Source organism: Fukomys damarensis, unplaced genomic scaffold, assembly GCF_012274545.1.
Source record: "Fukomys damarensis isolate Sample0158 unplaced genomic scaffold, DMR_v1.0_HiC HiC_scaffold_7, whole genome shotgun sequence".
In the NCBI taxonomy this organism is placed as follows: domain Eukaryota; kingdom Metazoa; phylum Chordata; class Mammalia; order Rodentia; family Bathyergidae; genus Fukomys; species Fukomys damarensis.
Window position 1 is genome coordinate 27,584,938 of NW_022900919.1, and position 15,713 is coordinate 27,600,650.

The 15,713-nt window shown below is 41.3% G+C and overlaps 1 protein-coding gene across 1 annotated transcript in view; it reads left to right on the plus strand.

The window, feature by feature from the left end:
• Positions 1-15,713, plus strand: part of Ralgapa2 (Ral GTPase activating protein catalytic subunit alpha 2) — a gene marked incomplete at its 5' end in the record, with an annotated part of 268,892 nt that overhangs the window by 80,525 nt on the left and 172,654 nt on the right. The window contains 4 exons of the mRNA XM_033761011.1: positions 2,080-2,191; positions 6,733-6,970; positions 9,463-9,627; positions 12,563-12,703. Coding sequence (XP_033616902.1) covers positions 2,080-2,191; positions 6,733-6,970; positions 9,463-9,627; positions 12,563-12,703 — 656 coding nt within the window. The remainder of the gene's footprint in view (positions 1-2,079; positions 2,192-6,732; positions 6,971-9,462; positions 9,628-12,562; positions 12,704-15,713) is intronic.

A 15,713-nucleotide genomic window follows, 5' to 3' on the forward strand; every position in this document is an offset into this window, starting at 1 on the left:
AAAAGGACAAAGATGGTACATCCAGGAAGCAGCAGTTGGGGAGAAGGGAGTGGGAAGTAGGAGGTGCGGCAGGCCAGGGCCAGGCTGCAGGAGGAGGCACCCTGTGTCCTTGGATGCACCAGTGTCTCACAGACCAGCTTGTGTTCCCAGAAGCTTGCTCTCTCCCCAGGTGGAGAAGGAAACAGGCAGTGTGCACAGTTTCTGAGGCCAGGGCACTGTGGGTTACAGCAGGGCTGTGATGGGGAGATGCCAGGCAGTAGTCCTCAAACAGTGGCTGTGAGACATGTGGATGAGTAGAAATCCTGCCTAAGACATGCGTGTGGGGGATCCCAGCACTGCACTCCTCCTGTCTGCCTATCACACCATGAGCGCAGCTCTCCATTGGGGACTAAGCAAAAGCTAGTGTTTCCTGGAGCAGAAGGAAGCAGCCGTGATCCAGACTGGTGGCTGGTCACTTTGCATGCTTGCTCCTCCTGTGTTAGGAAATGGTTTTCCAACCTGGGGGAGACACCATATTGGAATTCCCTGCATTCCATGCTCTCCTAGTTCCAGACCCGGGATCCATGCGGTATTGTTGCAGGTTGCTGCATCCATTCAGCTTGTGCTCTTTAACAGCAGCTACTTTAACAGCAGCTGAGGTCTTGTTCAGAACCCTGGATGTGTCTGGTTCTTACCATGTTCACGTGACGACTATGTAGCTGCTGGTGCAGAAGGGATGGCTTCTGGCCTGAAGCATGGTGTGATGTAAGCAGGCAGTGGTAACACCAGGTACTGCCATCTTCTGTGCCACCAGGCTTTGGGCACCTGCCTGGAGAATAACAGGCTGGCCCCACTGCCTTTTCTTCCCATCCTCCTCTTCAGAGTTATGCCCGCATTGTAGGGACTTGATTATTCTTCCCCAGCTGCACTTTCTGGGATCCCTGGGCTATGTGGAGGGATGAACAAGCCCGTGGAATAGAGTGCTCAGAGAGTGTGGGCCTAGGGCTGCGATAGCGGCCAGCTGCCAAGAGGGCAGCCGCCTCTGATGTCACTGCACCGTGAGGAGGTCATTGAGGTGCAGCATTGCATATGGTGAGAGCAGAGGTGGGAGAACAGTAGAAAGGATCTGGGATTTAGGGAGCTCCTCCAGCCTGACCAGCTTATTCTGTCATCAGTTTTACCACCAACGAGGAGAGCAGTAAAGCTGAGTGGGCCAGTGTGTGACACTACCCAGGTGCCATCACCTTCCCCTTGGAGTACACACAACAGGCCACATATGCTGTGTTCCTGCAGAACCCAGGAAAGAAAGACTGAACAGACACGGATAGAGGAACAGAACTCAGCTGTATGCAGGAAAAATACCCTGTTGTCTGTCATCCTAAACCACTACTTGCCATAACTAGCAGTGTTATGTTGTCTCCACAGGCTGTATGTTCTTCAGAGACCTTTCACCTAGAGTCTGCTTCTGGTAACCACAATGCTGGTGTATGGTGACTGTAATGTCCTGACCATGTAGTGCAGTTGTGCATCAGGGTGCAGTCAGAATCTTACAGGCCCCAGTGAGGTGTCTGTTGGCATCCAGGAACACTTTTCCAGCCCTCTGCCTGCTCTGGGACTGCAGGGCTCAGTTGTGCTGAGGTACTGACTGCAGGTGTCCCTAGAAACAAGACCAGAAAGTCAGCTTCATTTTTTGTCACAAAGATCAACAGGGAGGCCTCCAGGTTAAGCAGAGTTGTGGGTAGGAATCTAAAGAATGCTGTGTGAGTTCATTCTGAGGTCGTTGTGTCTAAGGTACTGGCACTGCCCCCGTCACCATCTCCCATCCTTTCTGCAGGGGAAGTCAGGCTGGATGGGGAACTCTCCTCCTGGCTGTTGGCCTGGATTCAGCAGGCATATTTGTAGAACTGTTGCAACATAGAACAGCTTATTTTTATACAATGTGGTATTTGTGATATAAATGGAATATAAACTTTTAATACTTTGGAATAACACATGATTATCAATATTGATGGTCTTAAAAGTATTTCTCTTACCTATAAGGTCCTTCGGAGATGTGGTCCTTCAGATTATTAATCTGAGCTTTTATTTTGGGTGGCCCAGGGAACAGATGTTGCAAATACTACTCAGGATAACAGAAGCTGTCATGCAGAAGCCAAAGGATAAACAAATAAAGGACTTGTTTGCCCAGAGCTTGGCAGGGTTACTGTTTAGGGTAAGTCTTTTTTTATTAAAACACTGCAGATGCAAGAAATAAATCAGATTTTACAGCAAATCAGCATTAATCATTAGAATGTTAAGAGTAATATTAAATTAACTTCAAATTTTTAGAAATCTTTCTTAGCCCTGTCCTAAACAATGTGATCTTTTTTTTTTTTTTTTTTTTTTTTTTTTTTTTTTAAATAATTAGTGCTGGGCTTTTAGGCTTTTTTTCCCCTCTCTGCCATCTACTTCTTCCTGATTTGCTTGATGGTGATAGATCTTAGGAAGGTGGCAAGAGCTGAGCCAAGGGCCTTGGTGGAGGGACAGCTAGATTTGGAGAGGTACAAGATGAATGGCAGCTGGGAATAAGGTGAAAACTCAAGAGCTGTCAGCATGCTAAATAGTTGTGTTTAAGCCCCAGGCCTGGCATGTAACCTAGGGAACAAATGTGCCAGAGAAGAGGCCTCTCCATGGTTGTCAGAAGGGAGGGAGCCAGGCCCAGATGCTTAGAAAAGGCAGCCATTGAGCTGGAGGAGAGCCAGAAGTGGGTGCTCTGGGCGCCCAGGGAGGAGGACAGTAGCCAGGGGACCTCTGGCTCTTATGTTGGTGGTTGAAAGTGAGCTGATGAAAGAGAAAATGTGAGCCAGGCAGTGGAGGTAGCAAGTGTGAATGAGACCTGCGAGAGGTCTTGGTGTGGGAGGAAGCAGCTGGTGTGGGTGGATGTGTGTCAGCAAGGTTTAGGGTGGCAGCACCAAGTGTGTTTGCTTACCAGTGTGTTTGCTTTCCAGTGTGATGGTCTGGAAGAGTAGGACAGTGTGGCCAGGAGACAGAATTGCGAGAATTGTGTCACAGACACAGTGGGGCTGTGTTTTCATATCCCACAGGCACTGTGGAAGGAATAGGAGTGGGCTGATGGCTGATGGACACCTGCAGGGTAGAAGTACCCAGACCTCAGGGCAGCAGCCTTCTGTAGCATTGCCCATAGTTTTAGGGACCAGAGAATTTAGGGCGTTTTGGAAAGAAGATGTGACTTTCTACATGAATACAGGTGTTGATACCCAGGTGTGTGAGCAAAAGCTGGGTCAGGCACTGGCATACTGCTTTCAGGGAGGAGGCACTGCTGCCCTTACCCAGTTGGCTGGAAGGAACGTGTAGACTAGCAGGTAACACGTGCAGGTAAAGGTGACAGAAAGAGAAGTTACTCTAAAGCTAAATGTTTCCATTGTAACTCTTCTGTTCATATCAAATTGCAATAAGTTATTTTAGTTATGATCTCAGCTTGTAAACAGAGGACCGAAATGCTGCAGAGCAGACAGGCTAACTCATTTCCTGAGTATGGCTCCTTTACCCCTGGTGGCCTTGCCTACTTTGTGTGGTGTGGAGTGGCCTTGCATGTGGGTTTTACCTATGCACACCTTTGCTTTGCTGTAGCTGAGAGTGGCACCGGTTACTGCCCCACTCCCGCCTGTGCCTTCCTGGCCCTGCATAGTGGTCTCAAGGCCGGCACCCTCCCAAGCACCTGGCCCGGGTCTGGGGTGTTGAAGGGGCCTGAGCTGAGGCACTGTCCTGCTGGCCAGTGTGAGGAGCTCCACTTACCAGCTGTCCAGCCTACCATGGTGTGCAGTGGGATTAGAGAGAGAACTTGGTGCAGAATTAAGTGAGAATCTAGTGTGGAGTTGTGGGTTTTTTTTTGTTGTTGTTTGTTTGTATTTGGGGGTATTCCCTCATTAATGGAGAAATCTTGACAGATCTTCCATGAGGAATATTTTGGGCTCATGATTGTTTATGACTCTGATTGCAGTTGTTTTAGAGGGAGGTTGAGCTTTTTGGAGTTTGACAGGTCCTGCTGCTGACCTCTATGGTGGCACTTCCTGGTGGCATGGCTAATCTGCAGTCAAAAAAGGACTCCTTCCCACTTGGGGGTCAGTGTGGGTTCTTGGGATTCAGGGTCATATGCTGACCTCCCAAGTCCTTATGTGAGATCCAGAAGGGGGAAAAGGGGAGCAGTCTGGACAGCTGGGGAGGCCATCAGGTGGGCACCATCTAGTATCACACTGTAGTGAAAGTGTGCTCAGTATGACTAATTTGTTCCATGACTGTCTACAATGGCCGGATGCTTGCTTGCCTTTTTTATTTACTTATTTTTTTGACATTTTTAGACTGTTAAAAAGGACAAGAAATTTCTAAGTTACTATTCGTTTATCTTCTTTTGATTTTTCCTTTGGAGTTATTTATTTATTTATTTATTTATTTATTTATTTATTTATTTTTTGTCAGTAGGTAATCTGTGTAGAGCTTTCTTCTTTTTGACATTTTTAGACTGTTAAAAAGGACAAGAAATTTCTAAGTTACTATTCGTTTATCTTCTTTTGATTTTTCCTTTGGAGTTATTTATTTATTTATTTATTTATTTATTTATTTATTTATTTATTTTTTGTCAGTAGGTAATCTGTGTAGCAAGCTTTCTTCAAATTGTGGAAAATTAAATATTTACCTAATGGCAATAATTGCCCAAAGTGATGTCTAAATCTTTATCAGGGCTGACTTTGACCTTAAAGGTGTATGGGAAGCAGTGCTTCTGCTGTTCACAGGCTGATCTGTAACTTGACAGTCAGGGAGCCCTTGAGATGGCGGCAGAGGGAGGCAGGCAGTGACTGGGGAGTGGGGTTTTTAAAATTCATTTACTTATTTGTTTAATTTTTTTGACATAAGATCTCACTATGTAGTACAGGCTGGCTTCCAATCACAATCCTCCTGCCTCAGCTTCTCCAGTGCCAAGATTTCAAGCATGTGTCACTATGCCCACCTAGAGCTATAGTGTTTGTACAGTTTCTGTGCTAAGCAGTAGTGAGTATCACTGCTGAGGGATCTCTACCAGACCAAAGACAGGCCCAGGTGACATGCCAGGTGAGTCCGGAGCTCTCCTTCCCTCTCCTTTTCAAAAGGAGAATTGATGAAAAGGGCACCTGTCTTCATGTGCAGAGAGGCCAACCCCGCTCACTCCTAACTCTGGACTCCTCTGCTTTGCGCTGTGTGCAGTGCTGTCATGATCCACATAGATGATTTCTAGCTGTGTATATATTGATGCTACTCAGTAGCAGGAATCTTAAGGCTACCAGAAACCTTCCTTCTTGTTTTATAATTAGTCAACAAAGTGAAGCCAAAGAGTACCCTCGGTCCAGGGCCTCTTGTTGCATCACAATAGCAGGCTTTGTCCCTAGGGCTCCCCGTGAGCAAGCATCATATCTCTAATCTCTCCTCTCTCTTCTGTTCTGCTGAGATTATGTTTATTATCTAATAACATACTGATATTTATTATTAGATCAGCATCTACTGTTATGTCAGGATTGTTTTTATTGTATGCATGCACTGTATGGTAATGGCCTCAAACTGCCTATGAAAATAGCAGTATATAAATGAAACTGGCATTTCAACCTTAATAAAAATATTCAGTGAAGTATTCATAAATGTAATTTTTTCTTTCACGTTGTTCTAAATTTTAAAAAAATTATTCATGTTACTACCAGATCTTGAATGAATCTTAAATCTTGTTTTTTTATATATTTAACTATTTTAGTTCTACTTTGCATTTTTATCCTTTACAAAACTATAGTAAACATGAATTGAAACACATAGAACAAATATTTTTAAATAATCATTTTAAATATGCTTTTGCAAGTGGTCAGAACAGGCCTGCCTAATTATAGACAGATTCATATTTTTCAGTTTTCCTGTGTCTGTGTTAAAATTTTTTTTTATCTTAAAAAACAATCTATATGTAACTTGTCATCTTTAGAGGACAGGGTGTCCAAGTTGCTAACTGAAGAATAAGTGGGCATTAGAGAGGCAAGATGGAGGAGGGGCAGGAAGAGCACATGCAAAGGCACAGGGGTGCTGCATCCAGCCTACCATTGCTATATGCGAGGGCCTAAGGTCCAGCAAATGCCCCTCTCTGGGGAGCCTGGGAACAGCAAGAGGCCAGGGCATGCTCTGGGCTGTGTGCAAGACTCAGTGGAGTCTCAGGCTCAGAAGGTGCAAGAGTCAGGGAAGCGAGGAGGTGAGGATGAGGAGTGAGTGTGGCACTGTGGTGTTTCCTTTTGGAGGTTTGGCTTCACCATGGGAGATCTGGGGCCAAAGGAAGTGTTTCATTATTTTAAGATGAGAAGAGATTCTGAACAAGGGTCTAGAGTGGAAGGGGAGGTATGGGAGCCCCTCTCAGAGGACAGCCTGCAGGAGGAGCAGAGTGAGTGCAGCAGGAGCAGAGTTGGGGTCTGAGGTTTGGGTCCTTTTAGTGGCCCGTCCCTCCTAAGTCTGCAGGAGCAGGTCTAGAGCTTACACACAGAAGGGAGCTGGGTCCGAGGCTCTGCATCACCAGTAGCATCGTATACAGCGATAACTAAATCCTAATTACATTAGACAAATGCATTTTGAGAATTTGAAAAACTAGATCTGAAAGTACTTCTCATTTTGAAACTTTAATAATACTGACTTAAGATACTTTGTTCAGTATTAACACCTCTCCCCATCTGGTTCTCTTGTGGCGGTTGGTTTTAGACGCTCATCGTGGCATGGATCCGAGCAAACCTTTGCGTGTTCATCTCTCGGGAGCTCTGGGATGACTTTCTGGGTGTGCTATCCTCCCTCACTGAGTGGGAGGAGCTCATCAGTGAGTGGGCCAACATCATGGACTCCCTGACTGCAGTGCTGGCGAGAACTGTGTACGGAGTTGAGCTGACAAACCTACCTCTGGACAAGCTAAGTGAGCAGAAAGAGAAGAAACAACGGGGCAAAGGTAGGCCCAGTGAGGTCAGGGAGGAATGGGTCTCTACATCTCAGTGAAACAAACACACAGCATTTTACAGTGACTGCATCATCACGGAGGGTCCCTTAGTGTACTAGGTTGTGTCTTCTACTGCTCTGTCCCCTAGTGAGAGTGATGTGTTTCTGGAGAGGAGGAAGATGAGCAGGCTGGGCAGCAATGACCAGGGCTGTGCAGTCTCCTATCCTCATGATAATCTGAGAAGCACGAGCCGTCACTGTCTCTGTCCCACAGACATAAACCTCAAGTACAGGGACTTCACAGTGATGGGCCCATTCTAGGTCACAGTGTTCAGAAGTGGCACAGGCAGAAATCAAAACCAGACAAGTCTAGCTGAAGGTGTCACACTATGAAGACCTGCTCTGCCTAGGAAATGTGAAGAAACAAGGCTTCAGATGGAAGCCCTTTGGTTCTTATTTTTCTGGGTAAAAACCATTTTGAGACCTAGGATCTCAAATGAAAATGATGTTTTTGAGATTTAAAAAAAAAACAACTGGAGGTTTCTACTAGGAATGACAATTTGGCATTCTATGTGTGTTACAGTTCTTAAGGCTGTGACATGGTCTTTGAATTAATTTGTCTGCACTCCAATTTATACTGTAAATATTTGGGGCAATTCATAGAAAAGCATTAGTACAGTAGATCATGTGAGAAGGGAGCAGGGCAACACAGACAAGGAAGAGCTACAGGTAAGGCTGCTGTGTCAGTCCTGTGCTTGCTGGGGGATGTGAGGTGTGGTCTTGGATTTGACTTTGATTTTCACTGAAGCTCATTCAACAGGAACACAGAGTACCTCAGGTAAAAACAGTCCTCTTCCTTAGATGATATGTAACCTTCATGGGTTGTAAGATATAGGAGAAATCTCTCCTTCAAAGCCCCATTAAGAGGACACATGGCTAAGTGTATTTAGACAGCACATCAATAATAATTGTAGTGTAGGCTATATACAGTTAGTGTTGCTGTATGATCTGGTGGCTTCATGTAACAACCATTTACTTAGACCACAGTGTTATAGTTGACAATTTGGGCTGCATTCTGTTGGTCAGTTTTGCTGGTGTTTTCTTGATTCACTCCTGTGTTTGCAGTCTACAAAGCCATGCAATGGTCAACCAGGCAGCTGTCCTGGGGACAGCAGTGTGACTAGGCCACATATCTCATCACCCAGCAGGCTGATTCAGGTTTGTCCACGTGATGGCTCAAGTTTTCCGGAACAGCAAGGGATAAGCTCAAACTTTTCAAGTGCATTTTAAGTCTTTGCTTGTTTATAGTTTTGCTACCAGACTAAGTCACATGATGAAGCCCAGAGTCAGTATGGGACGGACAGCAGTAGGTGTGGCTCCAGGAGATATGAACTGACCACAGTAATTAGTTAGCCATATGACATGTAGTTAAGGGACTGATTTTTTGTCTTCAGTAGAGATTTGGAATGAAAGTAGGGTTGGGAGCCAAGAACTTGGGCCCTTGACTCTTTTCATTCTCTTTTACTACTCTAAGGGCCTCTATGTAAACCAAGGTCTGAAAGGATCAATGTGCTTCCAGCTGGGAACTTGGCTGCCTAGGCCAATTATCCTTAGCCCAGAAGAGTTTGCTTTGCTAAGAGTACCTTTCAGGATAGAGGCAAGGAACTGAGAGGAGATAAGGACTTACTTCCTCACTAAGTACATTTCCTGCCTCCTGACATCTTCATGCACATGTACACATGTACACACTTACCATTCTACAATATTCTCTCCCCTTCTACTGTGCAAACATACGTTTCATAGTGGCACAGACCAAATTATGTAATAGTGACTATAATACATGTTTCTAATTTGTATTGCTTTATTCTAAAGTAGGATTTAAATATCGATTATGGAAACACTCTTTCCTCCTATATTTTGGGTTCATGACCTCTCTTTGAAATAACTGATCAGAACAATATGAGAAATAGGAGAAGGTGAATCTCTGATTGCAATGCTTAATTGTTTTTGGAGTTTTTCTAAAATAAGATGTCATATTATTTATAGATTTTCATTATCTTGCTGCTTTGACCAAATTTCCGTTAGGGCTTCTAATTGGATTTCTCTGGGGATTTATGAAGGAGTTGGTGTCTCCAGGATACAGCACTGTTCTAACATCAGGATCTCTGAATTTTTGGCTATCAGTAGTGGTTTTAGAAGTGTCCTGGGAACTGTGGTGTAACTTCATTTGACATTTTCTTGTATTGAGAAAGGGTTATTAATACATTCTTTTGTGTGTTGAAGTGAATATGATGAAGATGAAGATTATTCAGTGATAAAGACATTCAGGTTGCTGGCCTATGGCTAATGTCCTGCACTGTGGTGTAAGGAAGCATCCCTTGTCTGCAGCAGAAGTCTGCTTTTGTCTGTCACTCTATGTACTACTCCTTTGCTGAGCAACATAGGTAGTGAAGGAATGGTAATGTATTTAGGTTTCACAGTGTTTTCTCACCTTTTCTCCATCAGGCTGTGTTCTGGATTCTCAGAAAGGGACCACTGTGGGGAGATCCTTTTCTCTCAGCTGGCGGAGCCACCCAGATGTGACCGAGCCCATGCGATTCAGGAGTGCCACCACATCTGGGGCACCTGGGGTGGAGAAGGCAAGAAATAACGTCCGCCAAAAAGCAACTGGTAAGCGATGATTTAAATATTTCTGAGAAATCTATCTGTTATCTAACATGGACTAACAGGAATTAAATGTTTTAAAATTCTACTCAGAATTTAGATGAAATATTTCTCCATCTTTTTGACTTTCTGTTCTAGTTATTTTTCAAATTGTAGCTCTTGATATTTAATTCAAAACACTCTGCTGTGGGGGAAAAAAACCTTGAGATGTTAACATTGAGTAGACATTTGTGCAAAATAGAAGAAACAGAGGGTTGTTTGGAATATTGAAGAAACTAGATCCCTAATACACCATTAGTCACATTACTGTCATCATTAAACCAGTGTTAATCTCAAAAAGAGTGTGGTAGCCATTCTGACAAAGAAAAAGGATGTACTCATTCTTCAGGACTGGATGGAGACATTTTCATTTTTTGCTTCTTTGGAAATTGACCTTTTTGTTGATGGAAGTTGTCTCTTACAGCCTATTTGAATTAATAAGAACTTGACCAAGAACTCCTAGCTGATCTGACTGCTTTGCTGACTTTCACTCATAAAATAAGAAGAGAAAAAAATTTGAAGCTTGTGTCCAGTATTTAAAGAGAACAAATAAAGTTTCCTTCTCTGCAGTGGCTTTTAGGCTGTAGCTTATGTTTAAAACAACTATATCTCAGTTTCCTATAGTTTTCTCATCAGTAATATCATGCAACTGTAATTGGCTTTCAGCATGTTAACTTCATAAAATTATAAGGCCCTCTGGTCATAAAATAGCGATTCAAACTTAACGTACTTTATATTGCTTATTAAAAGGTTAATAGAGATGATTTAGAATTCTGTTGGAGTTTGTTTTGTTTTTTTTTCTCATTGAGTTTACTGGTACATTTTAGGTATACAGTACAGTTACATTCATTATTGGGATCTTGTACCTTTACATGACAGGTCTTTGAGAGTTTTTAATAAAAATATTCTTTAACCCAAACATCTCATGATTTTTGCCAAATATTTAGTGGTAATTACTACCTTATCTACCTGCATCTCCAATTCTGCTTCTCAATTTTGTTCATACTATTCACTGAGGAAAGAACTTATTCCTGGTAATGTTCAGCTTTTGGGGACACTCATTCACTGATTTCCTAACTCACTCCAGCTCCTATAAATGTCTTTTTTTCTATCACTGGATTCTTAAAAGAAGGTGATCAGAAGTTTTTGACAAAAGCTAGCACATTTCTGAGCTGCTCAAACTTTGTGCTGTTCCTTGCCCTTCTTGGATCACAATTACAGTAAAAATACTAATGCAAAAAGTACTTTTTAAACTTTATTCTCACATGTTAACAAGCAGCAAGTTACTGTACACTGAGTGCTCCTTGTGCCATTGCTTGGCTACTGCAGTCACAGAAGACATTACACCCCCATTTCCAGCAGGTATTATAAGCCACCAGTATGGTAGAGGGTCCAGTGTATTTAAAATACTCAGCACTGTTCAGCCAGCCAGGTTATGCTTGTTAGTACTCACAGGGGGGAAATCACACTGTTATACACTCAGGTCAAAGGTTTTGGGGAATGTATGCTTAAACACCACAAGCCTGGCCCCAGGGCATGAATTATATACATGTGTATATTTTTTTAATTGGAAACTTTATCTTTGAAAGATAATGAAGATGAAACATAAAAATATAACCAAGCAGTCACGGAGTAGAGAAATGGCTGTGAGGTTAACAGAGAGTGTGTTGTAATACAACTTCAGAGGCCCAGCTAACAGTCTTAGAGGAAAACTCTGTCCCTGGGTATGCTTGATGGTAAGAATTTAGATGTCTAATATGTGCACATGATCAGAGCAAGTCTTAATTTCCACACAAAACTTTCCATATTTCTTTATTTCTAAAATGTCTAGAAAAAGGAGAACCATTTGTTTTCTAACAGGAAAGCTTTTAAAACAATACTTAAATGAAAAGTCTCTGATATATGGAGAGATGCACAAATCTCTTAGGAAATTTGAAGTGAGCCAGCTTGACAGTTCTATGACATTCATCATTTACATGCATGACCTACATTGTAATCATGTTGCAGATTGCCCTCTCCCTGGGAAATCTAATAGAAAAGGATGGGGGAAAGGACAATAAAGTGAAAAGATTTGTTTCACTTTTTGCAAATGTGCCACTATCACTTGTAGTTCCTTTCATTTCAAATTAATATTAAAGGTACATAAAAATATAGGAAGTAAACCTTTATATGTATGTTTAAGGAAAAAACTGATTTTATGCATTATGGTTTTATATATATGAAACATTTCCTCTATTCACCCTTTTCTCAAATGTTTCTTTTACTGGTAGTACATAGAAAACTTTAAAAATATCATAAAGTCGATACCCAGAAAATATGAATTTAATAAACATGAAACATGATACAACAGGGTAAGTTTTATGGAGAGTTTAGTGGTTTTCTTTTATATACCAAATCTTTTAATATTCAACTCAACTGTCATATGTTCTTGAGCTTTTAGAATAATTAATCTACAAAAGATTTGCTTTTGAATACAGTCATCTCTCAGCAAATAAGTTTCTAAGTTATTTATCCTTTACCGAAATATTGTCATCTTAAGCCATATTTTCCGTCTCTCAGCCTGGTCATTTTGTGACCTTTAGGAGGGATGGAGCAAATGTTTACCTAAATAAACAGCCCAAATGACTCTGTTGCAGAGTAGAAAAAAGGAAAAGCTAAGCACAGAAGGCACCCTAGACTAAATAGGTTCTCTGTGATTGCCCATTCTTGTGTCTCAGAGTGACTGAAAGCTGGCTGTATTTATTTAGACTGTGATTAAATACTGTAGTCTGTACTGACTTTCTTTAAACTTTAAAATGACTTCCTTTAAATGTGTAAGGAGAGCCCAGAAATAGAATAATTAAAAAGTAGTGAAAGGTCTTGATATGCTTCTGACATGATATTGCTTTATCTTTCATGGAAGCTAAGCGAAGCCAGTCTATCAGCAACTGTGTCCATCTCTCTGAGGCTTTGCCTGCCACTAAAAGCGTCCCGCTCCTACTCCACACCGTGAGCGCTCTCTTACCTGGTCTCTCTTACTCCTCTTGCTCTCACAGGCTGTCAGGTACTGTAATGCCACCTTGTGTGGCCCCCCACCTCATGTCCCTCACCTCCTCCTGCATCCTCTGGACCTTTCTTCCTTTGTCACTGTTTCCATATCACACATGCTGCCTACTATCATACTGAGTTGCTTCAGTGGATATTGATAACTATTTATGTGGTTAGATGTATAGTAGGGGTTAGATAGTCACGAGAAACTTCTGGAACCTTCTGGCACTTAAGGAAGATAGAAGGATTTTTCAGGCCTGTAGTTTAGTAGTGAGAATGTGATGCTTGCCTTCACGTGTCTTAGATAGTGTCCCTACAGAAAGTAAGGGGATTCTTAAAAAATCTTATAAATGTTTTAAGCATATCAGTATTAGAATGCTTACTATGCCTTTTAAAAAAATGAAAATACTAAATAATTATGAAGACTTTCATAGAGATAATAAATCATATCCATATATAAAATAATGATTAGTTTGTGGAGATTAATACTGATAATTGAGATCTGAGTAAAAAATGCTAAAAAGTGCTACTTTCCAAGACAAATATATGTCCTCCCTGAACATTAGCCAGCTAAAATTGAAGTTAGTCATGTGTGGTTTATGCACTGCTTTTTTTTAAAAGATATTACAGCATATTTTACAGGAGAGTGAATATAATTTACAATAATGATTTTATATTTCAAAATACCTAGAAGAGAGTTGAATATATTCATCATAAAGCTATGATAAAAGTGTGAAGTGATAAATGTTCTAATTATCCTGATGTGATCATTACCCAATTATACAGACAATACATTGTATGTCATAAATGGATATAGTCATGTGTCACGTGAAAAAAAGATATTAGAGTACCAAAAGTGATTTTTGGCCTAGTTACCTCAATGAAAGGATTTACTTTTCTACAGTTAATAATTACATCTATATCTACATATTTTTCATTGATTCCAAGATAAAGCAAATGTTCTTATTAAAAAGGAAATATATTTTTATGCTCTTTATGGTTTCAGAAATCTGACATATTAGTATTTTTTAAATACTAGAGCTAATTGTGGATTTTTGTAGCACTAAACCATGTCACATTGTAGTTTGGCAAAACAAAATAAACGCATAAATCTTCAATGGGTGTGTAAAATACCATATGACTTAATTTACAGAATATGAAGGAAGAAGTTACTTGAAATTGAGAACTACAAAGTTTCTTGGAAGCCTTTAGTAAACACTGAAGGGGAAAACAGCAAGAATGGTACATGGAGAAACAGTCACCATAAGTGAATTACTGATGAGCATTATTTGCTTGGTTATTTGGTTTTGCAGAAAGTGCTGTTCCTTAGAGTTAATTAATGAAATATTTTAAGTTAATTTGACTAATATATACTCAAAAAGATTTTTTTTCTTGGGTAGAAAATTTTACTTCACAGTCTACTTTTTTCCATTAAGTTTTTACTAATTTTTCTAGAATGTCTTCTCACAATAATCTTTTATTAATAGTTTCATTTTGGAAATGTTTGTTCTCTTTCAGCATTATATTTTATTTACCCAGATTCTTGGTTTCTGTATATATTTGCATGGTTCTAACTGAAGTTGAATGATTTAGAGCAGTGGTTCTAGACTGGGGACAATTTGGGCAGTGTCTGGAGGTATTTTTGGGGTGGTCACAGTACAATGATCCTTGCAGTATCTAGTGGGTGGAACCCTCAGGTGCTGAGAAACATAGTATAACCTGAAGGGAAGCAGACTGAGAGAGCAGTCTGCTGTTCTCTTTCACCTGACAGCTGCAGGAGCGAGCTCTTTCTTAGTCTGATGCCAGTTGTTCTTTATTACAGAAAATGATGCCATTATCCTCTGTGACTGTCCTATAAAGACAGTGGGCCAAGAGCAATATACATCAGCCCCCATTCAGTGTACATACACATGCTTCACTGCTTGGCTCTGTGAAGATTGAGTTTGTGCTCAGCTTGTTCTACTTTAAATCCAAGTGCCTGGGCATAGCCTACTTATCTCTTGATAGATAATATGCAAATAAAATTATTTTGGATATACTCTGGATTGAACCTATTACCTTCACATTGAGCTATATCTCTAGCCCTTTTTTATTTTTTATATTTGAGACAGGGTCTCACTAAGTCACTAATTTTCCCAGGCTAGGCTCAAACCAGTACCTCCTACCTGAGTAACCAGTGTTGGAATTACAGGTATATACCACTACACCCAACAATTAATTTTCCTTTCTGGCCACAAGTTCATTACCATATCAGTGATTGCTAATTTTATTTTTACTTAATGTTTCATGTTTTTGTTTTTAATCTAAATAGTCAACCCACCAAAATTGTTTTAGTCACATAAGAAAGAGAGATGCATTTCTTTCAATCACTATTATATCTCAATCTGATCCTTTGGGAACTCTTTATTAGACAACAGCAGAATTTGAGGAGTTCCTTGGGTTTGGGGGAAGGAAATGTTTGTATTTTGGGAGACTAGCAACTAAGTTTTTATTAATGTGAATAACTGTGTCACGCACACACACATGCACACAGCCCCAGGAGGTAGCGTCCTGGAAGTTGTTCCTTTGTTGAAATACTTCCAGCTGTTTGCAGTTTCAGCCACCTTATAGTTGGGACATTTATCATTCTTTTGCCTTCATAGGCCATGAAGATGTTAGAGAGTGCTTTTCTTTAATAGAAAGCCTTCAGGTCCTAATGAGAAGCCTTGCCTGGCCTGCTCTGCACCTTGCTCAGGCTCTACAGTAGAGCTCCCTGTCTGTACCAGGCTGACTTACCTTGGGAAGCCTCAACTTTGGGAAGCCTTGAGGTGCTGAGTGGCCATGTACCTTCTGTGCTCTATAGAAGTCCGGGTTGTATCATGTGTGATATTAAAAGTTGGGAAGCCGGGAGTGGTGGCACATGCCTGTAATCCCAGCACTCGGGAGGCTGAGGCAGGAGGATCGCTGTGAGTTCGAGACCAGCCTGAGCTACATAGTGAGTTCCAGGTCAGTCTCAACTACATAGTGAGACCCTGTCTCAAAAAACC